The following is a 26,597-nucleotide window of genomic DNA, read 5'->3' as shown; positions in this document are numbered from 1 at the left end:
CTGGAGCAGTGGAAATGCATTCTCTGGAGTGATGAATCACGCTTCACCATCTGGCAGTATGACGGAGGAATCTGGGTTTGGCGGATGCCAGGAGAACGCTACCTGCCCCAATCCATAGTGCAAACTGTAAAGTTTGGTGGTGGAGGATTAATGGTCTGGGGCTGTTTTTCATTGTTCGTGCTAGGCCCCTTAGTTCCACTGAAGGGAAATCTTAACGCTACAGCATACTATAATATTCTGGACGATTCTGTGCTTCCAACTTAGTGGCAACAGTTTGGGGTAGGCCCTTTCCTGTTTCAGCATGACAATGCCCCACATGCCCAGAGCCCTGGCCTCAACCCCATTGAACACCTTTGGGATGAATTGGAATGCCGACTGCGATCCAGGCCTAATCGCCCAACCTCACTAATGCCCATGGCTGAATGGAAGCAAGTCCCTGCAGAAATGTTCCAACATCTAGTGTAAAGCCTTCCAAGAAGAGTGGAGGCTGAAATAGCAGCAAATGTGGGACCAACTCGATATTAATGCCCATGTTTTTGGAATGAGATGTTCGATGAGCAGGTCATGTAGTATACTTTTTTGTCTCTCAAAATCATTGTAATGTGGTTACACCTTAATTAAAAATCTAAAATGAAAATTATTCAACCAGAGAGCGCCCTTAGGTCATAGGAAAAGTCCGCACTTGACGGTTGCACTTGAATCATTCCCACGGTGAATGGCTAAGCCCGCTAAGATGAAACCAAACACTATTGCAGAGACTTTGATATTATCAGCCGCAATTGATAGTGACAACAGTGTGTGGGGAGGCAGAGGCACAGAAACTCACCACAATACCTTTTATCAGAGGAGGCACAGAAACTCACCACAATACCTTTTATCAGATAACACTGTGAAACTAAGAATTGATGCTATAGCTAGCAATCAAGAGGAAACTGACTGAACGACTCAAACTTCCCACCGTATGCTCTCTAAATGGACGTTAGCTGTGAGGGCCGAGATGCGTTGACTTTTGCTACATGTTCGGGGATGCTATTCACGAGAACATAGTGTTCCATCTCACGATTCCTGAGCATGAAACGGCACATGGGATGTTCAGTGTGCTGCGAGGCTAAATTGACAAAAAACAGATTCCATGGGATCGAATGTGTGCTTTTGCACAGATGGAGCTCCATCTATCACGGGACGGCAGAGAGGCCTCTGCACTCTAGTTATGAATGTGTCTCCCTCTGCCATATGGACGCATTGTATGATACACCCACTGAGCTATAATGGATACACCGAGAGCAACTGGCGGCAAAAGAGCTGAGCGCAGAACTCGGGAGATATGCAGGAAGTAACTTTGATTGTAAACTACATCACTCACATCTGTTCGCAAAACTATGTGGAGATATGGGATCAGAGCATGACAATGTTCTATTTCAGGCTTGGTGGTTATCGATGGGGAGTATTGGAAATATTTTTGGAATTGATAGAGTAACTGTTGTCATTCGCAATGGATGTAAAAATCAGACTGTTGACTTTTAGGGGAAATATTCAGACGAGTGACCGAATCAGCGAAATCCGTTTGAATGGGATCCTGGCTCAGTTGAGATGCCGGTAAGTGAAATCCACAGCTTATCAAGCTGTCATGTGACCGAATAATGCAGACAACTCATTCACGGGTGACTATGGAGGGATTTTGGTTCCTGACTCAAAGGGAATACTGTGGAGTCTCCTTCAGAGCATTAAAACTCATGGTCCTGATTCAGTGCTCTCCTCTGCATTAAAAACAAATACCGATCCAGGTTGGATGTGACAGGAGAGATGAGTGGCGCACTGTCGACTATACCCCCTGACTTTGAAAAGCGCCCGACGCGACATGCGTCAAGCACACCCATCTCATTAGTGGTGGTGAGATAAGAAATGATGTCAGACTCATTTGCAATTGACTGCCATAGCCCCACATTAAAAGTATATGATGGTGAGTTGAGAATACAAATCAGAAATACTGTTAGAATGTTTTGAAATTAACAAATCTTGGCTGTTAATTACTTTATTTTTTTTTCACATGGTTGGGGTAGTGAGAATGTTCAAATATCAAAATCTGGTCATGGGCCCAAAAAGTTTGGAAACCCCTCTAATACCTGATATTAGAAAAGTTTATTGAAAATGAAATACTGAAATCTCATTTAGATATGTATTCAATACTTTGTAGAAGCACCTATGGCAGCGATGACAACTTTCAGTCATCTTGGGTATGTCTATCAGCTTTTCACATCTGGATTTTAGGATTTTCTCCCCTTATTCTTTGCAGATTTTCTCAAGCTTTGTTAAGTTAGATGAGGAGGCGAGGTGAACAGAAATCTTCAAGTCTTTCCACAGATTTTCAATGGGATTCAAGTCTGGGCTTTGGCTGAAAGTCAAGGACTTTCACATTGTTGTTCTGAAGCCATTCCAGCATTGTTTTGCTTGGGGTCATTGTTCTGTTGGAACGTAAATCTTCACCCCAGTCTAAGGTCATTTGCACTCTCAAGCAGCTTCTCATCAAGGATTTGCCTGTATTTGGCTCCATTCATTGTTCCCTCGATCCTTACCAGTCTCCCAGTCCCTGCCGCTGAAAAGCATCCCCATAGCATGATGCTGCCAACACCATGCTTCACGGTTGGCATAGTGTTAGACGGGTGGATGAGCTGTACCCATTTTTCTCCGGACATGGCACTTTGCATTCAGACCAGATAGTTAAATTTTTGTGTCATGAGACCACAGAATATTTTAGCCTTATGCTCTGTCTTTCACGTGCCTTTTTGCAAACTCCAATCGTGTTGTCATGTGCCCTTTTCTCTGGAGTGTCTTCCGTCTAGCCACTCTCCCATAAAGGCCAGATTGGTGGTGCTATAGAGACTGCTGTCCTTCTGGCAGGTTCTTCCATCTCAGCCAAGGAACTCTGTAGTTCTGTCAGAGTGGTCATTGGGTCCTTCTTGCACGGTTGCTCATTTTGGTTGGACGTCCAGCTCTAGGCATTCTGGGTAGTTCCATATTTTTTCTATTTCCCAATAATGGAGAACTCTGTGCTCTTGGAAACTATCTATCTATCTATAGTTTTATACCCTTCCCCAGATATATGCCTCAGCACAATTCTATCTCAGAGATATACGGACAGTTCCTTGGACTTCATGGTATAGTTTCTGCTCTGACATGCACTGTCAACTTCAATCAAGTTGTAGTGACATCTCAATGGATGGACTTGAACTCAATTTGGAGTGTCATACCAAGGGGTGTGAATACTAAAAACATGTTTTCATTTTGAATTCAGGCTGTAACAACAAAATGTGGAATAAGTCAAGGGGTACGAATACTTTCTGAAGGCACTGTAACGTCAGTTCACTACTCTAGAACTTTATTTGGGATAGCTAATATTCAAGATATTCTCATTTCAAAGCTGAATGTCAACATAAATGTTATTAATTCACTGGTACTTGTTAGCTAAATTACTTGTATTTCCCTTGCTGAGCTGAACTGCCTGACTACATGACTTGCGAGTAGTGTCTTTTCTCTAGAAGACCATAGGCTACTTCTATGAAAATGTTGATCAGTAGGCTAACTTCCCTAACGACTCACCCTGAATTTAATTCCGTTGGTCTAGCTACATACACTCAGTCTGAAGCTGCCATCCTAGAAGTAATTTGTGCAACTTCAAAATAAAGAAGTTGATAACGTCATCATGTAGGGTGGCTCTGACCCAACCCAGCGGTTTCTGGGACCAATCAGAACGGACTGAATGTGTTCGCAAGCTAGAAATCCAGACCTATCGTGGAAAAGAAATGTCAGTTGGCCAGAGAGATTTGTATAGTTAGCCAGACACAGGCCTAACATGATCACAAATGAAAGGGGAAAAGGTCATGTCATCTGTAGTCCCATAGACCACTGAAATCAACCAAAATTAGCTCAATAACTCAAGACATGCACACAGTCCTATAGAATATGAATTCAACTGTATTGTGAGTAGGCCTATACCATCTTGATTTACCCAGTTTACCATTCAAATAAGTTATTACCATGATGTAGTTAAAAACAATGTCCAATCTATTGTCACGTTCTTTCAAAATCGAACCCAGAAGCAGACCAGGACAAGGAGCGTAGGAAGAAGGTGAGTATTTATTTACAAGTGAATGTGAATGGGTAGATATATCCAGGTGGCGTAGCGGGCAGCGGTGGTGAGTTGATGGGAGTAAATAGGTGAATCCAATGGGGTAGCGGAATCCTCCTCCGACCAGGCGGGAATGGGGTAAATGATCCGGGTGAGTAACTGAAGACAAAACAAACGGAGGTAAGTTTAAGGCAAGCAATACGTAAAAAACAACAAAACAAATTCTATCCAACTTGAGGCTGATACTATGGCACAACATACTGTTCATGGCTAACGATCCGGCAGGGAATGGATGTCAGGTCCGGGCTTATGAAGAGGAGAGATGATGATCAGGACCAGGTGTGCAGATAGCTGATGGGATACAGGTGCGGGTAATCAGAACTCCCAACTGGCTACATTGCCCGGCAACCAGACAGGGTGCGTTCCAGGACGCCGGAAAAAACACTCCAGGACAGAACACAGGCAAAAAACCGACTCAGGAAACGGGATTCGTGACATCTATTGTATGGTTGTATAATGTATTTGTTAATGCATACATGTTTGTCTCTGGGAAAATGTATCATCAAAACGTTGAAATGTAATAAAATAATATGTATAATAACAATAACAAGCCACCGGCCTCCTTGACACCCACAAATAAGTGTCAGCGTCGGCCCTGAAAAGAAACATATTGGTCGTTCTCTAGTTACGAGTGCGTGCACTCACACTGCCTAGCAACCAGGCACTAAGCATTTCACCAAATGAGTATCATGGCATTACATATTTGTCAAGCTCTTAACTGTACTTTATTCGATTTATTTCACGTGCCGCTTAAGACCCCCAATCACCAGAATAACTGTGCTTGACATCATTGTAGCCGCTAATGAGCCTTTTCTTAATCGAGATTTATTTAATTTACATGACATTTACCTCACCATTCAATCACTGGCATTGTAGCTGCCGCCGTTCCCATTGAACTTATACTGGGATCATTATTCTCCTGATTGACTGCAGGATTTAACACGTGTCACTTAGGTCCCAGGCTGTCTGGAGGCCTGTTATTGTCCACACATACTCCCCGCTCTATGAACAAAGCTCATCGATCAAGTAGAACAACATTATGCATGCGACCCAATTGTAAGGGCCGAGACCCTGCGTCCATCACCGCGCCGGCACTCCCAGGCCCACAGTCCCAGCCCTATTGATTTCCCATTACGGTGTCACTGTGCAGCCCTCTTTAAGCACATCTCCAGTGATGTACTGCCTCTTACTGCACAGTATCCAATAGCACAAGTCAAAGCCACAACAGGTAAACAAGAGTGGGGCAGCAATGCCATCTAGTGGCAGACGACCAAACTGTACTTAATCTGGTGCTTAGCAGAGACAGGGGAGGTTCGCTCAGTCACTGCTAACTACTCATATTAGGACATATGATACAAAAAATTATATCCTACGCTCTGAGCAGCTACTAAATCATGCTCATATTGCTACCCTTGGTCTGAGTATGTTAAAAAACAGTGTTTACATAGTTCAGCTGATGGTGGTTTAAACATATACATGTACATGCATGAATGGGGTTCAAGTCTATTGTGGTTACTAATGTGTGCTCAGGTGTATGAAACTATTAACCTGGCCCTCTCTTGTCCCAGCCGGCCCATGCCTTTGTACTGGTATACCATGTTAGCCAGAAGCTTGGAGGCGGCTCCCACAGAGATGCGCTCCTTGTTGCGGGGCTCGTAGACACGACAGCAAGCGCTCCCAGAAGCTGAAGTCAGCTGCACCTCCAACCATGGTGCCCAGCAGGTAGGGGTTGAACTCTATCACCTTCTTCACTGTCTGGGAGGCGATGTAGGCGCCAGCTGTGGCCCGAGAGTCCACTGCCATGATGACGCCATGTTGGAACTGTGGAATGATGACAAATGGGATTTTAGGTTAGTTAGGGAGTGCCAGCTGCACTTGACTTGAGATTGGTGGCCTTACTAGCGTGAGAGTTTTATCCACTTTTTGAAGGATACAAATTCTCATTAACAAAGTGCAGCCCTGGACAGGACCATGTAGCTAGTAGCTACAGAATTGTAACATGATATGTGAATGCTCCATACCCATTACAGTTTAGATAGTGTAAAGCCTGTGCAGCAATTTTTGCTCCATGAGGTAATCCAACAATGCGTACGCTGCCATATTGTCTGTTTCTTCTCTCATTGCTCAAAACTGGTGGGTGTCCACTCCAAAGTGATGCACATCATGAGCCCGACTCAGACATCAAGCTTCGCTTTGAATGACACTCACCGGTCTCGAGCAATGAGAAAATATCTGAAATGGACAATATGGCGGCATACACATTGTTGGATAATCTCATGGAGCAAAAAAAGTTTTTATTTAATAACGGAATATTTATAAAAATTCTTACATTCCACCTGCAACTAACGATGGGAGATTAGAATACACTGATAACTTCCAAATTGAGAGGAAGAATTGCTGCCGAGGCTTTACACTAGCTAAATTAACTAGGCAGGGCAATCCCGATCTGGTGATTTCTGGTATATCATCAAAATCAATCAATCGCAGAGCGTTTTTGGACCCATCCATCAGATTTAGTACAATACCATTGGAAATTAATGTTGAAAGGTACATGTAAATTCCTAAAACTTAAAGCCTTTGGTATTTTTTTATGTTTAAAAGCTCCAATAAATTGCTAGTGGTCATCCAATGTGATGCAACAGTAACAATAGATTTTCCCCTCAGATTTTGTGGCGCGCACAATAAGGGATGTGTTTTTCATTAGTGAGGAGGCGGTGTGACAGCCAATTGTTGGGCATGGGCTCAACTAACTAGCTAAAAGCTAAAAGCTAGCGGAGATACCTAGCTGACAGACATGGCAGATGCGAGGGGCAAACGACCTGACCTAGCAGCAACTACTCCTCAATCTAAACTAAAGAAACCTAGAAATTTGGAGAGCAGACAGGCAAAAAGGGAAAGCGATAGAACCCGGGCCAAGACGAGAGTAAACCTTGGATTTGCGCTCAGACAGTGGAGAGAACGAAGGGAGTTGAAAGGATTCAAAACCGACCCAGAATTAGCATTTTCTTCTGCTCAAAAGGTAAGATGTACAGTGCATTCGGAAACTTTCTCTCTCCCATAAAGTGGCCAGTCTTCTTCATCCATCTTTTTGATCCTCTTTTGTCACAAATTATTTTCTCTAATCTACTCCTACCCTCTCCCTAGCCCTGACTTTCCAATGCTGGCCCTTGGACAACCTAGTCAGGTTCATTTGTATTGACATCCCTTGTCTGTTACGAATGTTGAATAAAATTTCATTTGAACTTACTCTATGCCGACGTTGTCCTTTTGTGAGTAGAAATGTGAGACTAAATATCTACAGAAAAATATAATTAAACCGACTTCAAAACACGGGTCTCCGTGTGTGGCTATCACAATTAGTTTGCTCATCATCTAAGGCATCTAAGACGGAAGTACATGCAAGCAATGCATGCGTACTAACTGAAGTAATGCAGGTGTTTACATTGTTTTGTGCATGTGGCAGGTGCAAGAAATCTCAACGGTAATACCAGTGTTTGGTAAGTCAATTTAATAATACTTTCCTGTGGATATCTTTTCTCAAATTCCTACCCACCGCACAGACAACTGGTAGAGTAAGTTGAAAGGACCTTTGATTCAACATTCTGGCTTGTAGAGCTTGTGAGAGGAAATGTTCCTAACAACAACCAAAGGTATCGCAGTCTGTCAGATAACGCTCTCCCCAGCCCTAATCTCTCCCTTTCCCCATGCATCTTTCCCTATTCAAATGTCCTTTTTTCCTCCCTCCCTCTTCTCCTCTCATTCATTCTTTCACCATCTTCAGCACCCTCTCCCTCTCTCTGTGGTACTCCTCTCTCAAATCCTCCCTGTCTCTGTGGCTATATCCTTGGGCATTTATGTGAAAGAGGTCCACACAGTTCCCTGAATATGCATCGCTGTGTGTGGCCATGTACACAATTTCTCTGGCCAATGAGATTGCCTCCTCCTCACTAAGGCTCCACCGGACCCCTCCATCCAGTACTGCATAGGCATAGGGCAAACCTGAGTCCACTGAGAAAAGCTCTCCCTGCAGACGGGTGCCGTCACTGCACACATAGAAAAGCTTTGGGCTACAACGATCACTGACAAGGGATATTGTCAGGTTCCCGTCAGTTACTGCATGTCTTGTTCTGTCACTGGCACTGCCAGTCAAGTCATCCTGACTGCAAGAATCACTTGCAGACGTTCCTGTCTCTTCAAGGGGTACTTTTGCTGGAGAGATGCTGTCTCTGCCTGATCCTATCCTATCAACTTTTTGTCCCCTGAATTTCTACACCCTAACCTCCTCTACATCCGAGCCAGATAGAGTGGCTGCCACACACACGTCCCCTTAAATGGGTCCAGCATATGAGAGAGGAGCTTGGCAGAGCTAGTGATTGACAAGCGGCGGCCGTGGCGTAGCTGGTAAAGGCGGATCTTTCTAGCCAGGATTCTCTCCCATAGCATGCAGTCTGCACCACTGCCTGAAGTGGTGACCCAGTAAATGGGAGTGGATGGGCAGTATCTTCTGGGCAGAGGGACAGGAGACAAGCCCTGAGCAGCTGGCACGTGTGTCTGCTGCTGCTATAACACCTCCTTGGAACACAAAGGCCAGGGTAGTGGTTCCGTGAGACAAAGGGAATGGGCGGCGGGTGGGTGGTGATGGAGGGGTGGACAGGGAGGAAAGGGACGAGTGTCTGTTGTCACAGCGGAAAGGAACAGAGCTCTGAGGGGTAGGTGTGAAAGAATGCATAGGGACCCCTCCATCTCTCTCAGATTTAAATCCTCCCCAACCAAGGCTCCTTTCCATCAGCCATGTCCAGGAGAGGAGTGATATCTCCCATAGGCCTAGAGAGTGAGGCAGGAGTGTTCCACCTGTGAGACATCGGGGTATTCTGCTGAAGCAGCTTGTCAATGGAGCCACATTAGAGATGTGACACTTGCACTTGAATAAACATGTCTTCATTACATGTTGTGTTTCACATTAAATGTTATACCTTTGAGTTATATTTGACGGTAATTCAAATAATTATTTTGGGTCCCAAAAGCTCAAATGTTGTAATCGAAAGAGGACGTGACGGTGCAAGAGAAGCAAACAAGCCGGTATCCTGACAATCAAATAAACCGCCTCTACCCTCCGTTCTATTGGCGAACATACAATCACTAGGGAACAAACTGGACGAGCTCCACTCGAGACTATCCAATCAACGGTACCTGAAGAACTGTCATTTTCTATGTTTATTGGAGTCGTGGGTGAACCAGGACATGGATAATATATATTGAACAAAAATATAAACGCAACATGTAAAGTGTTGGTCCCATGTTTCATGAGCTGAAATAAAAAAAATCTAGGAAATGTTCCATAAGCACAAAAAGCTTATTTATGTCAAATGTTGTATTTCTGTCTGAAGAGTATTTCTGTCAATAATGAAGCCCTTTTGTGGGGAAAAACTCATTTTGATTGGCTTGGCCTTACTCCCCAGTGGGTAGGACTGGCTGCCAAGTGGCCCTCCCAGGACCACCAATGGCTGCACCCCTGCCCAGTCATTTGAAATCCATAGATTAGGGCCTAATTCATTCATTTAAATTGACTGATTTCCTTATACAGTATAAACTGTAACTCGGTAAAATCGTATACATTTTTGCATGTTGTGTTTATATTTTTGTTCAGTATACATCTCGCTGGTTTTTCCATGTTTGAACCAGGTTTTCCTCTAGAATTTTGCCTGTGCTTAGCTCTATTCCGTTTATTTTATTATTTAAAAAACTCTCTAATCCTTGCCGATGACAAGCATACCCATAACATGATGCAGCCACCACCATGCTTAAAGAGTGGTACTCAGTGATGTGTTGTGTTCGATTTGCCCCAAACATAATGCTTTGTATTCAGGACATAATGTTAATTAATTTGCTTTGCAGTTTTACTTTAGTGTCTTATTGCAAACAGGATGCATGTTTTGGAATTTTTATATTCTGTACAGGCTTACTTCTTTTCACTCTGTCAATTAGGTTAGTATTGTGGAGTAACTACAAGGTTGTTGATCCATTCTCAGTTGTCTCCTATCACATCAATTAAACTCTGTAACTGTTTTAAAGTCACAATTTACCTCATGGTGAAATCCCAGAGTGGTTTCCTTCTTCTCTGGCAAGGACGCCTCTATTTTTGTAGTGACTGGGTGTATGAATACACCATTGACCAATAGGTGCCCTTCTTTGCAAGGCACTGGGAAACCTCCCTGATCTTCATCGTTGAGTCTGTGTATGAAATTTATTATCGATTAAGGGATCTTACAGATAATTGTTTGGGGTACAGTCATTCAAAAATTATGTTAAACACTAGTATTGCACACAGAGTGAGTGCATGCAACTTATTATGTGGCTTCTTAAGCACATTTTTACTCCTGATCTTATTTAGGCTTGCCATAACAAAGGGGTTTGTTACTTATTAACTCAACTCAACTGCTCTGAGGCTGCATGGTCCTAAAGCACACCAATGCTGCTTTTTGTATCACAATGCAATAATAAAACTGGGGGGGGGGACAAAATGCAATTTCAGAATGTGTGTAGGAGGGGTCATGATGTTTATCTCCTTTCCCAGTTTCATCAACAGTTTTGAATTCACACTGTTCCAGATGCAAAGGGTGTTGTACCTAATAAAGTGACCACTGACCACTGAATCTATAGACTTTCCATAATGTGTTCTGGGAATACCCGGGGTATTAAACATTTGGCTGTAAGTGTTGAATAGTTGAATCTATTACCTCAGGAGATGGTACCATTCAGCTTGTCTGGGGATGACAAAGAAGGACTTCAACAAAGCCAAAATAGAAAATGATTGGAAGGGAACTCTTTGCTGTTAAATTAGAGACTTATAAATAAATGACTGTTGTGCCTTGTAACTGATGAATGTCTGTTGAATGTCTGTGTTGTGTGAATATAAAACCAACTTTACCTCGGCCTCATACCTCTGCTCCAAATGTCCCACCGCGTCCCTTACAGCCCGCTTGCTTTCAACTGCAGCTAATCTATTTTTCAATCTCAAGGCTCAATCCCTCTACTCATCATTTAAACTTCCGTTGAAACCTCAGCTTCTTCAATTTATTAAAACATGGCATAATTAGAGTGTCATCCAAAAAAAACACTAACAACACATTACCATTCACATACTGTCAACCCTCACCAAGTTGACATCAATCCTCTTTATCAATGTCTTCATCAGCTGCAAAATCTGGATCCCTACAAATCAGCTTGGCTAGACTATCTGGACCCTCTCTTCCTAAATGTATCCGCCGCCATTGTCGTGGATATTACTAGTCTGTTCAACCTCTCTTCGCATCGTCAGAGATTCCTAAAGATTGGAAAGCGCCTGCGGTCATCCCCCTCTTCAAAGGGGGAGACACTCTACACCCAAACGGTTACAGACCTATATCCATCCTGCCCTGCCTTTCTAAAGTCTTCGAAAGCCAAGTGCACAAACAGATCACCGACCATTTCGAATCCTACCATGCACCTCAGCCACGGGTGCACCTCAGCCACGCTCAAGGTCCTAAACGATATCATAACTGCCATCGATAAAAGACAGTACTGTGCAACCGTCTTCATCGACCTGGCCAAGGCTTTCGACTCTGTCAATCACCGTATTCTTATCGGCAGACTCAACAGCCTTGGTTTCTCTAATAACTTCCTCGCCTGGTTCACTAGCTACTTATTAGACAGAGTTCAGTGTGTCAAATCGGAGGGCCTGTTGTCCGGACCTCTGGCAGTCTCTATGGGGGTGCCACAGGGTTCAATTCTCGGGCCGACTCTTTTCTCTGTATACATCAATGGTGTCGCTCTTGCTGCGGGTGATTCTTTGATCCACCTCTACGCAGACGACACCATTCTGTATACATCTGGCCCTTCTTTGAACACTGTGTTAACAAACCTCCAAACGAGCTTCAATGCCATACAACACTCCTTCCGTGGCCTCCAACTGCTCTTAAACGCTAGTAAAACTAAATGCATGCTCTTTAACCGATCGCTGCCCGCACCTGCCCGCCTGACTATCATCACTACTCTGAATATGTGGACAACTACAAATACCTATGTGTCTGGCTAGACTGTAAAATCTCCTTCCAGACTCATATTAAGCATCACCAATCCAAAATTTTATCTGGAATCAGCTTCCTATTTCGCAACAAAGCCTCCTTCACACCAAATATACCCTTGTAAAACTGACTATCCTACCGATCTTTGACATTGGCGATGTCATTTACAAATTAGCCTCCAACACTCTACTCAGCAAATTGGATGCAGTCTATCACAGTGCCATCCGTTTTGTCACCAAAGCCCCATATACTACCCACCACTGCGACCTGTATGCTCTCGTTGGCTGGCCCTCGCTACATATTTGTCGCCAAACCCACTGGCTCCAGGTCATTTGCTAGGTATAGCCCCGCCTTATCTCAGCTCACTGGTCACCATAGCAACACCCACCCGTAGCATGCGCTCCAGCAGGTATATTTCACTGGTCATCCCCAATGCCAATACCTGCTTTGGCCACCTTTCCTTCCAGTTCTCTGTTGCCAATGACTGGAACAAATTGCAAAAATCACTGAAGTTGGAGACGTATATCTCCCTCACTAACTTTAAGCATCAGCTGTCAGAGCATCTTACCAATCGCTGAAGCTGTACACAGCCCATCTGTAAATAGCCCATCCAACCAACTACCTACCTCATCCCATATTTGTTTTTGTTTTTCTGCTCTTTTGAACACCAGTATTTCAACTGGCACATCCTCATCTGCACATCTATCACTCCAGTGTTAATTGCTAAATTGTAATTACCTCGCCACTATGGTCTATTTATTGCCTTACCTCCTTACTTCATTTGCACACACTGTAAACAGATTTTTCTATTGTGTTATTGACTGTACATTTGTTTATCCCATGTGTAACTCTGTGTTGTTGTTTTTGTCGCACTGTTTTGCTTTATCTTGGCCAGGTCGCAGTTGTAAATGAGAACTTGTTCTCAACTGGCCTGCCTGGTTAAATAAAGGTGAAATAAAAAATAAATAGTTTGTCACGGCCGCAAAAAGAAGAGGACCAAGGTGCAGCGTGGTGGGCGTACATTTTCCTTTTATTAATAAAAATGACGCCGAACAAAACAATAAACACTACAAAAACAAACCGTGAAGCTAAAGGCTATGAGCCATAAACAAAGTCAACTTCCCACAAAGACAGGTGGACAAAAGGGCTACCTAAGTATGGTTCTCAATCAGAGACAACAATAGACAGCTGTCCCTGATTGAGAACCCTACCCGGCCAAAACATAGAAATACAAATCATAGAGCATAGAATACCCACCCCAACTCACGCCCTGACCAAACCAAAATAGAGACATAAAAAGGATCTCTAAGGTCAGGGCGTGACATACTTAGTTAAACTGCAGCTGGCACAGAACGGAGCGGCACGTTTTGCTCTTAATTGTAATCAGAGGGCTGATATAAATATTATGCATGCCATTCTCTTTTGGCTAAGAGACTGACTGCCTCACTTTGTCACGAACGTCGTCAGGGAAATGACCGGTCCAAGGTGCAGCGTGGTGAGCGTACATTTTTCTTTATTAAGAATGTCGCCAACAAAACAAGAAACACCAAAAACTAACGTGAAGCTTACTAGTGCTATACAGGCCACTAACAAAGACAACTACCCACAAAATACAAAAGGAAAAAAGGCTGCCTAAGTATAGACAGCTGCCTCTGATTGGGAACCACACTCGGCCAAACACACAGAAATACAAAACATGGAATGTCCACCCCACATCACACCCTGACCTAACCAAATAGAGAAATAAAACGGCTCTCTAAGGTCAGGGCGTGACACACTTCTTATTTTTAAAAGAAACAATGTGTTGAAATTCCAAAATTGTTTGCATAGTCAACTTACACACAGCTCTGACACACACACGTATCCCACCAGATATGACACCAGGGGTCTTTTCAGTCCCCAAATCCAGAACAAATTCAAGAAAACATACAGTATTATATAGAGCCCTTATTGCATGTAACTTCCTTCCATCTCATATTGCTCAAATGAACAGCAAACCTGGTTTCAAAAAACAGATAAAGCAACACCTCGCGGCACAACTCCTTTCCCCTATTTTACCTAGATAGTTTGTGTGTATGCATTGCTATGTAGGCTACATGTGCCTTTTTAAAAATTTATGTAGTTCTATCCTTGAGCTGTTCTTGTCTAATGATGTTCTGTATTATGTCATTCGGTATTATGTTTCATATTTTGTGTGGACCCCAGGAAGAGTAGCTGCTGCTTTTTCAACAGCTAATGGGGATCCTAATAAAATACCAAATACCAAATACAAAAACGTATTACCTCGAAATCGCCTCGCTATTCATGTTGAATAAATTAACCTTTCAATTTGAACTAAACAAGCTGCTAAATCGTTCAGTTTACATCTTAAAACAAACACTGGCTGCTGTTTCTAGCTAAGCAAACCATGGCAATAGTGGAATTACAATCAGAAACCCAGATTTTAGTCAGTACCATAGACCCAATGCTTTTGAAATGACAAGTCAATCCTGTAAATAACCCAATTATAATGGTTTGCGGTCTTAACGTCTGGCACGTAATAATGACATGATTACCAGAAAAGTCTATCTTTGCAAAGATTTAACATGCGCAAAGGGGATTTAGCAGTCATCGAGTTTCCATTGATTTGGAAACAGATCTGGTGAGATCAATAAAAGCAGTTTATATTTTCCCTTGTGACATAATGAAATTCCTTTATTACATCACATTTGCTCCACAATGATTATTCATTTGATGGAAAAACCGAATTCATTTTTTTTACGTCATTACAAGTTACGTCTACATTCCGTCTTAATTCGCTCCAACTGTATGGAAAAGGGTTTATTCGACAAATCAGGCCTTATGCGCAGTTTTCTTTAAATGTATTACCCGGACTGAGAAAATCCCATGAGCTTTATAATTTCATTGAGCAAGTCAATTCCCGATATTTGTACCAAAAGTGGACATACGCCAACCTTTACCTTCCAGATCCTGTAGACAGCCATATAATGCTTTAACCTTATCTCTATCAAATGATCCATAAAGAGAACACTCTGAACCTTTCAGAAAACATTTTACACCCCTTACGTATGTCTACGTATGGGTTGTTTAAGTTGCATATCATAATTATTCCCATTATTACTTTATCAAATCTCTAGTAATCGATTATACACACATACAATTCATCATATTTTCATATCTTCACAGAATCGATAGATAACATTAGAAATTCTTAGGTACTCGCATCAACCACTCCATGTGCGTTTTCAACGACTCTCCGCCGCCACCAAGCAGCTCTGCAAACATACTCCCGGCGGAACCCCAAAAACATTGGTTTCCCGGACATCAAGGACTCCCTAGCCTCCCAGAAAAACCTATATAATTACCACTACTTCCCATACATATAAAATAAACATCCCGCGCTCCATAAAACCCTGTGATATTCTATGATGGCAGTGATGGATGGAACCCCAAGATAACATTATATATCGAAACTAATTATCCAAATTTAAATCAGCTTATTATACACATTTCTATATCTTATTATCCAAACTTCAGATTCACACTTATTTCCACACTCACACAACTCTCATATCACAATTTACACAGTACTGTTCCCAAAACACACTTAATCATTTAGTTGTTTTCTACAATATTTTTATAACCTGCAGGAATATTTTCTAGTTTCTATCTCAGGGTAAGTTCCTGGGATAAGCAACTCATACATTTGCATCTTACAATACTAACCCATGGTACTGCAATGCATCACGGCCATACCATGTAGGACTCCAAATAATTTCTTACTTCAGGACAGTATGATCACGACTTCCTATTTATTATGACAATACTATCAGGATATCATAACCTTAAAATGGCAGTGCCTTCAGGACTCCGTATCTCTTATTTCTAAAATGGGGTTTGGTTCAAAACAAATACAGGTGCACCTTATTATCTTATAGAATATCATTGTAATGCATTCTCTAATATCTCTGTAGTGCTTTTGAGTCCATACAGGTCTCTAGCCCACACAGGACTTTCTCTTTTAGGCCTTAACTAGTCCTCACAAGGTCTAGTTATACATCCGGTACACACAGCTTTGGATGTCATCCGCCCACAGGTTCTAGTTATACATCAAGTACACACAGTTTTGGATGTCATCTGCCCACAGGTTCTAGGTATACATCCGGTCCACACAGGTTTGGATGTTAACGTCAGGTGGCAGTTCCCTCAGAACCCAATTTTTATTTAAAAAAACACAATTAATAATTGTTTCCAAGAAATGTCAGACTCACCCTATTTCTCTGTCTCTGTTTGAAATTACGTATCCATTCCACTGATGCTCCCAGCCAGGCGGGGATCCAATCTGCTCCGTCTAGTGGAGTATGGCTTTCCTGGCTGCATCTAATGCAACTCCTGTGCACAGTTAACCTGGATTCCCCCTGGAACAATCAGCAAAATTAAGATTATCATTCTCTCCTTGTCGCCAAATATTGTTGTGGAATATTCTAATCAAGTGAGAGAGACTTTGTAATTTCTTCAAACAATCATCTTTATTTAATATTGACTCATTATTGCAGTAATTAATCAGAGCTCCCCGATAATGAAAAACATATAGTAAACCTAAAACAGCTTAGTCATGGCTGGTTCCACCCCTCCCATGCAGATCAGGGCATCATAAACCACCTTGGGTTCATCTTGTGGTTAACTGAACCGGGTGTTGTTTTACCACCAACCCGACGTCATGACGTTGGCCTGGGGGTAGGTTTATGACAGTCATAAATACCTCTCCCCCCCTTTTTCCTATCTCTACCCTACTGATGTGACATTTGAAAAATCCTTTGGTTAACATAGAGATTCTGGGAACATCAGAAGGTGGGGGGAAATGAACTATATTCTGGTAATCCGACCAATTGAACAAATGCGGTGGTACTTAATGAATATGATGTCAGTTCGGTTGTCATCTGAGACATTCTCATCAATAATAGGAGGACATAACCTCTACAGTGGAAAGTCTGCACATTGTAGTTATCAGATTCACATGGAATTGTTGTTCAATTTAAATGTTTGAATATAAAATTATTGGTGAAGAGATTAAATGTAATTTTAGCTTCCAAATGAGAGATTTGGGTTTTCATAAGGTTAGGGCTCTGCTCAATCAGTGGCCCGCCCCTGTGAAGAAACATGGGTTATAAAACTTTTCAAACACGCCCTCCTCTCCCTTCCTATATAAAGCCTTGACGACAAAATAACCTTCTGTTCCGAGGATGTGAGGACGACGGTCCATACGTTAAAAGGACTAACCTGTCAACTACAGAACTAAGCCAACCTCAGCATGAGCTTTGGTTGCGAATGGTATGAACTTTGAACTCTTATTCACTACAGAAGTGATACCTCCTAGCTGTTGAGTTAGCAACAGCAGCTGCAAACCTGGGGCCTGTTGCACAAAACTAGGATAAGGGATTAAGCCAGGATATCTTGGTGATCCTGGCTCAATTGATCCGTAATCCGGTTGCACTAAAGATGGATAGGGGGCAGGAGGATATGTTATGGTATAAATTACCATGGAGATTTATTCTGTGGAGCTAGCCTGCTCCAGACCAGGCTAAATTCCAGGATCTATTTAATCTCATCCCTAATGTCAGTCAGCAGTCACCACAAATGGAAACCAATAGTTATTTCACTGCTCACTATACATTGTTATCACATATAACTAGACCCACTGTTATTATTTAAACGTTTGTGATCATTAATTTCAATGATTTTGGATAAAAAATGATTTTTAGATGATGTTGCTATCATTAGATAATTTACAGTTTCCCATAGACTATAAGGCTATATATAAAATGATAGAATATTAGGGCCACAGAGGGGAAAAAAACACAAGTCATAATATTGTAACCAGTTGTTTTAAAGGAGGACAGTTGTTAAAATGACAGATGTGGGGCATTTCGTGAAATTGTACTTCAGTATGGTTTCATAAACAAAGACATGCTGATGTGCCAGAATATTAAGTATCACATTGTCATAAGTATCAAAACTGTAAAAACAATATGTAGCTTTTCTGCAGAAAGAACCAGCCTCATAAATTTATGACTTTATCCTTTTTCTTCAGTGTGGCCCTAGTACTCTGTCATATAAACAAATACACATTCCATATGAATATAAAAACACAATGTGTAACATTATGTTCCTTTATTGAATAAGGACAAAACAAAGCAGGTAAACCATCAGCTCCTTTCGAAACTGAAGTCACAGTGACTCTACAAGATGGAAAGCACAGAATCCAAGCATATTATACAAAATGATACATACACATTCAAAGGTCTGTATATAACACACCCTGCATGTCTGCACACTAAAATAAATGCAGGACAAATCCATACACATCAACTGAACAGACAAATGAATGGATGCAGTAGCCTCCCTGCAGCCTTGTATTACACACAGTATACCGCACAAACATCATAAGAGGCCAAATTCGTCAAAAAACGAACCCAAAAAAACCCAAATTCCTCTGCCACCGCAGGACATATTTAACCAAAATTGAAAGCACACATACTAACTAAAATAATTCAACACATATTGGTCCCTCAGCAGCCGACCACTGTCGTCATCAGGGAAGATTGCCGGATTGTCCCAGTCCATGGCTGGTGGCACTCTGGGGGCCCTCTCCTTCCTCAGGCAGGCCACATTGTGGAGGACAGCACAAGCCACAGTAATATCACATGCCCTAACAGGGCTGACCCTTAATTTGTGAAGGCAGTGAAAGCGTGCCTTCAGGAGGCCAAAGGTCATTTCAACTCTGGCCCTGGTCCTGGCATGGGCATGGTTGTAGGCCTGCTGTGCTTCCTGGGGGTCTGTGAAAGGTGTCAGGAGAAAAGGCTGGCAGCCATACCCCCTGTCTCCCAGCAACACACCAGAGAATTCACCTGTCAACACAAAATCTCATCATTACTACCTCATAAACACAGTGATATTCTTGACACAGCCATGATGGTTATAAATAGGGGTTGTGTGGCTTACCTTGTGATAGGCACTGATAGATTTCAGAGGCCCGAAAGATTCTGGAGTCATGGACTGAGCCAGGCCATTTTGCCACAACATTGCTGATCACACAGTCAGCATTGCAGACCATCTGAAATCATAAGATGAGGAATATTACACCAATCAATGCACATCACTGGCAATGCAGAGTGTTCGTCAATGGACAATATCAAAAAGTTATGTTCACCTGAACATTAATGCTGTGAAAGGATTTCCTATTCACAAAATCGGCCTCATGGGCACCTGAGGGGGCTTTTATCCTTATGTGTGTGCAGTCCACTGCACCAATGACATTGGGGAAACCTGTCACACAAAGTAATGAGTATCCTACTATGTGTTAACAGTTGTCCTGTAATTTGTAGATCCTCTTACCTGCAATCCTATAGAACTCCTCTTTGATGTCACAGAGTCTTCTGTGGCCAGGGAAGGAGATGAAGACATCTGCTAATGCTTTGATAGCCAGACACACACTCCTTATTGTGCGGCAAATTGTGGCCTTGTTCAGCTGTTCTGCATCCCCCACTGAGTACAGGAAGGCTCCACTAGCAAAAAAGCGCAAGGCCACACAAACCATTTGCTCCACACTCAGTGCATGGCTCTGTGCAGTGCGGTGCTTAATCCTGGGACCCAGTAGTCTGCATAGATACCTGATGCCATCTGCAGAAAACCTGTATCTTTCATATAGATGGTCATCAGGGAAGGCCAGTGGGTCCAACCGGTCCCTGAAGACCCTTTCTCGCCTGAAGGCTCTCCTCAGCACAAGTGCTTCTTCATCCACCACATCTCGCACGAATGGGCATGCCATTGTCAGAGCAGAAAGGAACACACAATTTTGGGCCTTCATATAGGCTAGTGGCCACACCTGGTGCTGGGGGGGTGGGCAAAAGAGGGCGATGCCTTATAACGATGACTTGGTTGTACTGATTGCTGGGAAAATAAAAAAAAACTTAGAAAGATGCCACCGTCCTGTGTGCTCACAATAAGAGCTCATATGTCATGGCTCACTTGACTTTACGAGAATATACCTAATTTTTATTTTGAGCTGTGTCATCTTCTTGGAGCTGGGGGAGGAAAGAAAAATAATGATTAATACATTTGTGTTACAGTTAGCATACAGTGTACATTGAAGGCATATCTCACCTCCCTCTCAAGTTTTTTTATTTCAAGGTCCAGTTTCCTAATTGTCCTCTTTTTTATTTCGGACTCCAGTGCAAGATTTTCCATCTTTTTCTTCTTGTACTGAATGTCTATGTCTGCCAGTTCTATTTGGCGCCGGAGGTGGTTGCCATACAACTTTCTGATAGCTTGTGAGCTCTGTGAACACAATACAATTAGCGCAGCTGGAATTTGGCAGGATGTGGTGTCCTTTTATTAATACGCACTATGTTGCCAGGCTGGTTTTCCCACTGTATAGCATCTGGGTCCTGTAAAAGAAATTAGATTTTTTGATTTTGATGAGGACTCCTCACCATTGTAGAGTAAATAGTACTTTCACAGTCTTAACATGATACCTCATGCCTTCTGGAATCCAGAGAGATGGTCTCCTCCTCATCATCGTCTCCATCATGTGCTGTTGCTGCTGCACTGGGGCCTTCACCCTATCACATTTAATCGGATTCATATTGAAGCTAGTAGACAAGACATGCCAGGCCTACAGTATGCCTTTGATGGAGTACTCACTGGATCAGCATCGTCTGGTGCTTGTGCTGGTGGCTCTAACAGGAACACAGTGCTGCCAGACACTGCAAGGCAATAGGTAAACCAAAGTCAGACAGTCCAAATTGATTCAATATGAATGTGGTTGTATCCCATGTAGAGATGGAAGGACATACCTTGAATGAAGCGGGTGGCATCTTGGGAGGAACCTATGCTCGTCTCTTTCCCCCCAGGGATCCCCTCTAAGACGGGCCTGCCTTTATTTAGCTCCAAGGCCATGTCCTCTGCTGGGGTAAGGTCAGCCTTTGGTGACCCACCACCCGTGCCTTGTCTGTGGGTATTCTTTTTCACTGCTAAAACAGTACAGACAATGTGTGAGCAGGCACCTTCTGGGTACAATATATGCTTGTGCTTTGTTAAATATTAGTCAGGGACCATACCATTCTGCAGAATGTTCTTGTATTTGATTTTGACCTGCTGCCATGTCCGTTTTGGCCCGTTCATGTTTAATCTACACACACACACACACACACACACACATTTAATGGAGTCACACTGCAAAAAATTACTTGGTATTTTTGTCTTGTTTTCAGTAAAAATATCAAAAAAATTATCATAGCTTTATACAGTGTGATGGAGTTACTTTACACAATTTCACTCATATCTGCAGTGCATTTCAATTAAAAATTTAACCGTTTCATAATTACAGTACAACTGCATTTTTGGAGATGTGAATTAAATATTTGAATTGTAATTGTGATGTTTCAGCGGAGCGGTGAGTGTGTAATTGTGCACTACTTACGCATTCAGGCGGTCTGCAATACTTTGCCACGCTTTTTCTCTTTGCTTTATCACTGTGGCGGTGTTGCCTTTCTTCTTAATTATATCTTTTACCTCCTCGTATGCCTCCATGAGGATTTGTGCTTCCGACGGGGAAAAGTACGCGGCTCTAGTTGCCATGGTAAATCAGTTAATCTGTGATCTGTGGCGGGGTCTATTTGAGTGAGCCGTGAGCGCGCACCTATCCAGGATTGGTTTCACCTGGCTTAATGAATCCGTGTCTGCTCATCCTGGCTTGGTCTTTGTGCAACCAATTAAGCCTGGACGCACATGTTTTGGCTTCATTGAGCTCAGCTGAGTCATTTATCCCGGATGTCTTAATTCTACTTTTGTGCAACAGGCCCCTGGGCTAGGAAAGGACAGACAGAGTATCCCGTCTACCACACAACAACAGTACTACAACGTATCCAATTTACCACCAGAGACATTCTTCAAAGGACAAAGGACTCGGTTGGGCAACACGGCCTTAAATCTACCACCAACCTACCGAAGCGCAGCACAGAGGAAATATTGCATTTTCCTTTTCCAAATGGGCGGTAATTTAGAATGCATAAGATACTTTATTTACGATAGCATGGCTGGTACCTTTGTTCCTCAAGTCTTCCCGCTCTTTCACTCAAACCCAGACCCCTTTTCTTTTGTGTAACCAGCTGTCATATCTGTTCCATCCGCTAGGGACGTTTTCCTTGATGACGTAATTTGTAATCAAGGTATGATTCATTCTGTGTATATGTAATTCTGTGTGATTAGTTAGGTATTTAGTAAATAAATAATTAAACCCAATTTTGTATTGCTGATTCAACTTGTTAGCCAGGGTTCGTGAAGATAACCAAGAATTTACAACTTTCAGATGAGACTGAATTAAGGTGACGATTAATATTGACTGCTATTGATGTAAAATATTACTAGGTCTTTAAGAGTTTATTCGGAATATAACAGCTCTATAAATATTATTTTGTGGTGCCCCGACTTTCTAGTTAATTACATTTACATGATTAGCTCAATCAGGTAATAGTTATTACGGAGAAAGGATTTTATAGAATAGCATGTCATATCACTTAATCCGGCATAGCCAAAGACACGACACCGGCTTAGTTTCCCAGATGCAAGGATGATTAGAAACAAAGAGGGGTTTGTTCTACTCCAACAGGCTATCTCTGTCTCGGGTCACACACACCAACTCAGTCTATGGAATGCAGGCTGTAGGTTCTATCACCAACACATCATAAATCAATTGCCAGCGCCAAGCCCCAGAGGCCCAACTCAGTCCCACAGACACAGATGAGAGAGTACTCATCAAACCTTAGTTGATGCATAAACAGTATTATAACATAATCTTGTAATTTTTCTACCATACTCCACACTGCCGCCTCCCACCTGGACAAGAGGGACACCTATGTGATAGTGCTGTTTATTGACTACAGCTCAGTGGGGAACACCGTAGGGCCCTTGAAGCTCATCACTAAGCTCAGGACCCTGTGACTGAACACCTCCATCTGCAACTGGATCCTGGACTTCCTGACGGGCTGCTCCTTGGTGGTGAGGGTAGGCAATAACACATCGGCCACTCTGATCCTCAACACGGGGGCCCCTCAAGAATGTGTGCTTAGTCCCCTCCAGTACTCCCTGTTCACCTATGACTGAGTGGCTGCGCACGACTTAAAACCAAATCATTACTTTTGCTGACAACGCTATGCTGGTAGGCCTGATCACAGAGGATGATGAGACAGCCTATAGGGAGGATGTCAGTGATCTGGCAGTGTGGTGCCAGGACAACAACATCTCCCTCAGTGGAGCGGGTTGAGAGCTTCAAGTTCCTTTGTGTCCACATCACTAAGGAATTAACATGAACCACACACACCAACACAGTCATGAAGAAAGCACGACAAAGCCTTTTCACCCTTAGTAGGCTGAAAAGATTTGACATGCACCCTCAGATCCTCAAAAAGTTCTACAGCTGCACAATTGAGAGCATCTTGACTGGCAGCATCACCGCTTGGTATGGCAACTGCTTGGCATCCGACCGCAAGGCGCTACAGAGGTTAGTGAGTACGGCCCAGTATACCACTGGGGCCGAGCTCCCTGACATCCAGGACCTCTATACCAGGTGGTGTCAGAGGAACACCCTAAAAATTGTCAGACTCCAGCCACCACAGTCATCTCTCTGCTACCGCACGGCAAGCGGTACAGATGTACCAAGTCTGGAACAAGACCTGAACAGCTTCTACCCCCAACTGCTAAACAGTTAACCAAATAGCTACCCGGACTATCTGCATTGACCTTTTGCATTAACTCTTTTGACTCATCACATACAGTATGCTGCTGCTACGGCTTATTATCTATCCTGTTGCCTAGTCACTTTACCCTTACCTATACAGTATGTACATATCTACCTCAATTACCTCGTACCCCTGTAATGTCAATTTTTATGTTTGTGCTTTTCTGATAACTAATTTCTGTGTTCTATTTATATGCTGTTCTAATAACCAATTTCTGTGTTCATGCAAGTGACTGATTTAACGAATCCTCACTTATCAGTATCTGCAATTTGGCAGTACGCCCAGACCTTGATTTGAGAATGAACTAAAGATATCTCAGTTTCAAGGTCTCAGCTTAAAGAGAAGAAGCCTTGTGAGGTATTGATCTGTCACATGTTATGAAACAGTATTGGTCGGTCACATGAATGAAACAAAACGGTAATGATGAATTAATTATGCTAAATCATACAAATATAACTTGTCTATGTATAGCCGTATATAAGACAACTGCCGGGACTGCCCAGGGAGAGCTCCTGATTGACATGTGTACTATGGTGCATTGAGTTGGTTGGAACCTCTCAGGTGCACTGACAATAAACAATAATTCATTAAGATTGACTTTGTGTGTCCCTGTGTAAGAATTCCCACGACACCCCTGCACATCGTCTCGGTACTGGTACATGTGTATACAGCCAAGTTATCGTTACGAATTGTGGATTTATGTCTTGTGTTATTATTTTTGCTATTATTTTGCTATTTATCTCTCTGCATTGTTGGGAAGGACCCGTAAGTGAGCATTTCACTGTTAGTCTACACATGTTGTTTACGAAGCATGTGACAAATAAGATTTGATTGATTTGATTTCTCAGGGTCCTTGACAACTGATTTAGGGGCTGGGGCCTAGATTGTTTACTTTTTCGCATTGCAATTATTACATTGTTGGGAAGGGCCCATAAGTAAGCATTTCACTGTTAGTCAACACATGTTGTTTACGAAGCATGTGACAAATAACATTTGATTTAATTACTCAGGGTCCTTGACAGCTCATCTAGGGTCCGGGGCCAAGTTTGTTTTCTTTTCACATGACAATTAATACATTTCTGCACCTACAACAACAACAACAACACGTTGTTGGGAACATTAGAACAAGTTTAAGTTGAACTTAGACCTCTGTCTTAAAATGCGCATCAGACAATTACAAACGTGGACGTAGTTGCACGTGACACTTCAATCAAGTACAGGCTTAACTGAATGACAACAGAGACAGAATACAATATGGAATTTTATTGAATATTTTTGGTGCTGAGCAAGAGCAAAATAACATTAGGGTGTCTAGTTTGAGAAACAGACGCCTCACAAGTCCTCAACTGGCAGCTTCATTAAATAGTACCCGCAAAACACCATTCTCAACGTCAACAGTGAAGAGGCGACTCCGGGATGCTGAACTTCTAGACAGAGTTCCTCTGTCCAGTGTCTATGTCATTTTGCAAATCTTAATCTTTTCTTTTTATTAGCCAGTCTGAGATATGTATTTTCTTAGCAACTCTGCCTAGAAGGCCAGCATCCCGCAGTCGCCTCTTCACGGTTGATGTTGAGACTGGTGTTTTGCGGGTACTATTTAATGAATCTGCCAGTTGAGGACTTGTGGGGCGTCTGTTTCTCAAACGATACACTCAAATGCACTTGTCCTCTTGCTCAGTTGTGCACCGGGGACTCCCACACCTCCTTCTATTCTGGTTAGAGACAGTTTGCGCTGTTCTGTGAAGGGAGTAGTACACATCGTTGTATGAGATCTTAATTTTCTTGGCAATTTCTTGCATGGAAAAGCCTTCATTTCTCAGAACAAGAATAGACTAACGAGTTTCAGAAGAAAGTTCTTTGTTTCTGGCCATTTTTAGCCTGTAATCGAACCCACAAATGCTGATGCTCCAGATACTCAACTAGTCTAAAGAAGGCCAGTTTTAATTGCTTCTTTAAACAGGACAACAGTTTTCAGCTGTGCTAACATTATCGCAAAAGGGTTATTTAATGATCAATTAGTCTTTTAAAATGATACACTTGGATTAGCTAAGACAACGTGCCATTGGAACACAGGAGTGATGGTTGCTGATAACGGGCCTCTGTACGCCTATGTAGATATTCCATTAAAAAATCTGCCTTTTCCAGCTGCAATGTAATTTACAACATTAACAATGTCTACACTGTATTTCTGATCAATTTGATGTAATTTTAATCGACTAATTTTTTTGCTTTTCTTTAAAAAACAAAGACATTTCTAAGTGACCCCAAACTTTTGAACGGTAGTGTCTATAGGGGGAAGAGGTGTTGTCGTGCCCTCTTAGACCGTGTTGGTGTGTTTGGACCGTGATAGGTTCTTAGTGATGTGGACACAGAGGATCTTGAAGCTCTCAACTTGCTCCACTACAGCCCCGTCGATGTGAATGGGGGCGTGCTCGGCCCTCCGTTTCCTATAGTCCACGATCAGGTTCTTTGTCTTGCTGACATTGAGGGAGAAGTTGTTGTCCTAGCACCACACTGCCAGTTCTCTGAACTCCTCCCTGTAGGCTGTCT

General features: G+C 42.6%; 1 protein-coding gene, 1 long non-coding RNA gene and 2 pseudogenes across 4 annotated transcripts; all 4 read right to left on the bottom strand.

Annotated features, from left to right (window-relative positions):
• Positions 1 to 7,376, bottom strand: part of LOC139560023 (proteasome subunit beta type-5-like) — a 30,685-nt pseudogene extending 23,309 nt beyond the window's left edge.
• On the bottom strand, positions 4,117 to 4,626 carry LOC139560252 (uncharacterized). The gene is made up of 2 exons (XR_011671899.1): positions 4,388 to 4,626; positions 4,117 to 4,285 (listed from the first exon to the last, which is right to left on the bottom strand). It is a non-coding gene; the product is annotated as an uncharacterized lncRNA (long non-coding RNA).
• A 570-nt stretch (positions 7,377 to 7,946) lies between the features above and the next one.
• On the bottom strand, positions 7,947 to 8,915 carry LOC139560021 (proteasome subunit beta type-11-like; annotated as a pseudogene).
• Positions 8,916 to 18,384: 9,469 nt separating this feature from the next.
• On the bottom strand, positions 18,385 to 22,112 carry LOC139560163 (putative nuclease HARBI1). 3 transcript variants are annotated; one of them, XM_071376707.1, is made up of 11 exons: positions 21,731 to 22,112; positions 21,369 to 21,439; positions 21,105 to 21,281; positions 20,953 to 21,014; positions 20,784 to 20,870; positions 20,655 to 20,696; positions 20,413 to 20,586; positions 20,298 to 20,333; positions 19,645 to 20,199; positions 19,252 to 19,363; positions 18,385 to 19,157 (listed from the first exon to the last, which is right to left on the bottom strand). In XM_071376707.1, exons 1-8 carry the CDS (start codon positions 21,886 to 21,888, stop codon positions 20,298 to 20,300), a joined length of 807 nt encoding a protein of 268 aa, XP_071232808.1. In that variant the 5' UTR covers positions 21,889 to 22,112; the 3' UTR covers positions 18,385 to 19,157; positions 19,252 to 19,363; positions 19,645 to 20,199. The 3 variants fall into 3 exon arrangements, with proteins under 3 accessions (XP_071232808.1, XP_071232807.1, XP_071232806.1); XM_071376706.1 differs by lacking the exons at positions 20,953 to 21,014; positions 21,105 to 21,281; positions 21,369 to 21,439; positions 21,731 to 22,112 and adding an exon at positions 19,460 to 19,575 and having other exon boundaries at positions 20,298 to 20,696; XM_071376705.1 differs by lacking the exons at positions 20,953 to 21,014; positions 21,105 to 21,281; positions 21,369 to 21,439; positions 21,731 to 22,112 and adding an exon at positions 19,460 to 19,575 and having other exon boundaries at positions 19,645 to 20,696.
• Positions 22,113 to 26,597: the final 4,485 nt, after the last annotated feature.

This window comes from Salvelinus alpinus, chromosome 30 (assembly GCF_045679555.1).
Source record: "Salvelinus alpinus chromosome 30, SLU_Salpinus.1, whole genome shotgun sequence".
NCBI classification, from domain to species: Eukaryota; Metazoa; Chordata; class Actinopteri; order Salmoniformes; family Salmonidae; genus Salvelinus; species Salvelinus alpinus.
This window is presented reverse-complemented; position numbering and strand designations above follow the sequence as displayed.

Coding starts and splice junctions, on each gene's coding strand:
- LOC139560163 (XM_071376705.1), bottom strand. CDS start 20,116: ATGAAGGCCCAAAATTGTGTGTTCCTTTCTGCTCTGACAATGGCATGC. Junction 19,364..19,459: donor TTCACAGCATTAATGTTCAG/GTGAACATAACT, acceptor TTATGATTTCAG/ATGGTCTGCAATGCTGACTG. Junction 19,158..19,251: donor CTATCAGTGCCTATCACAAG/GTAAGCCACACA, acceptor TTGTGTTGACAG/GTGAATTCTCTGGTGTGTTG.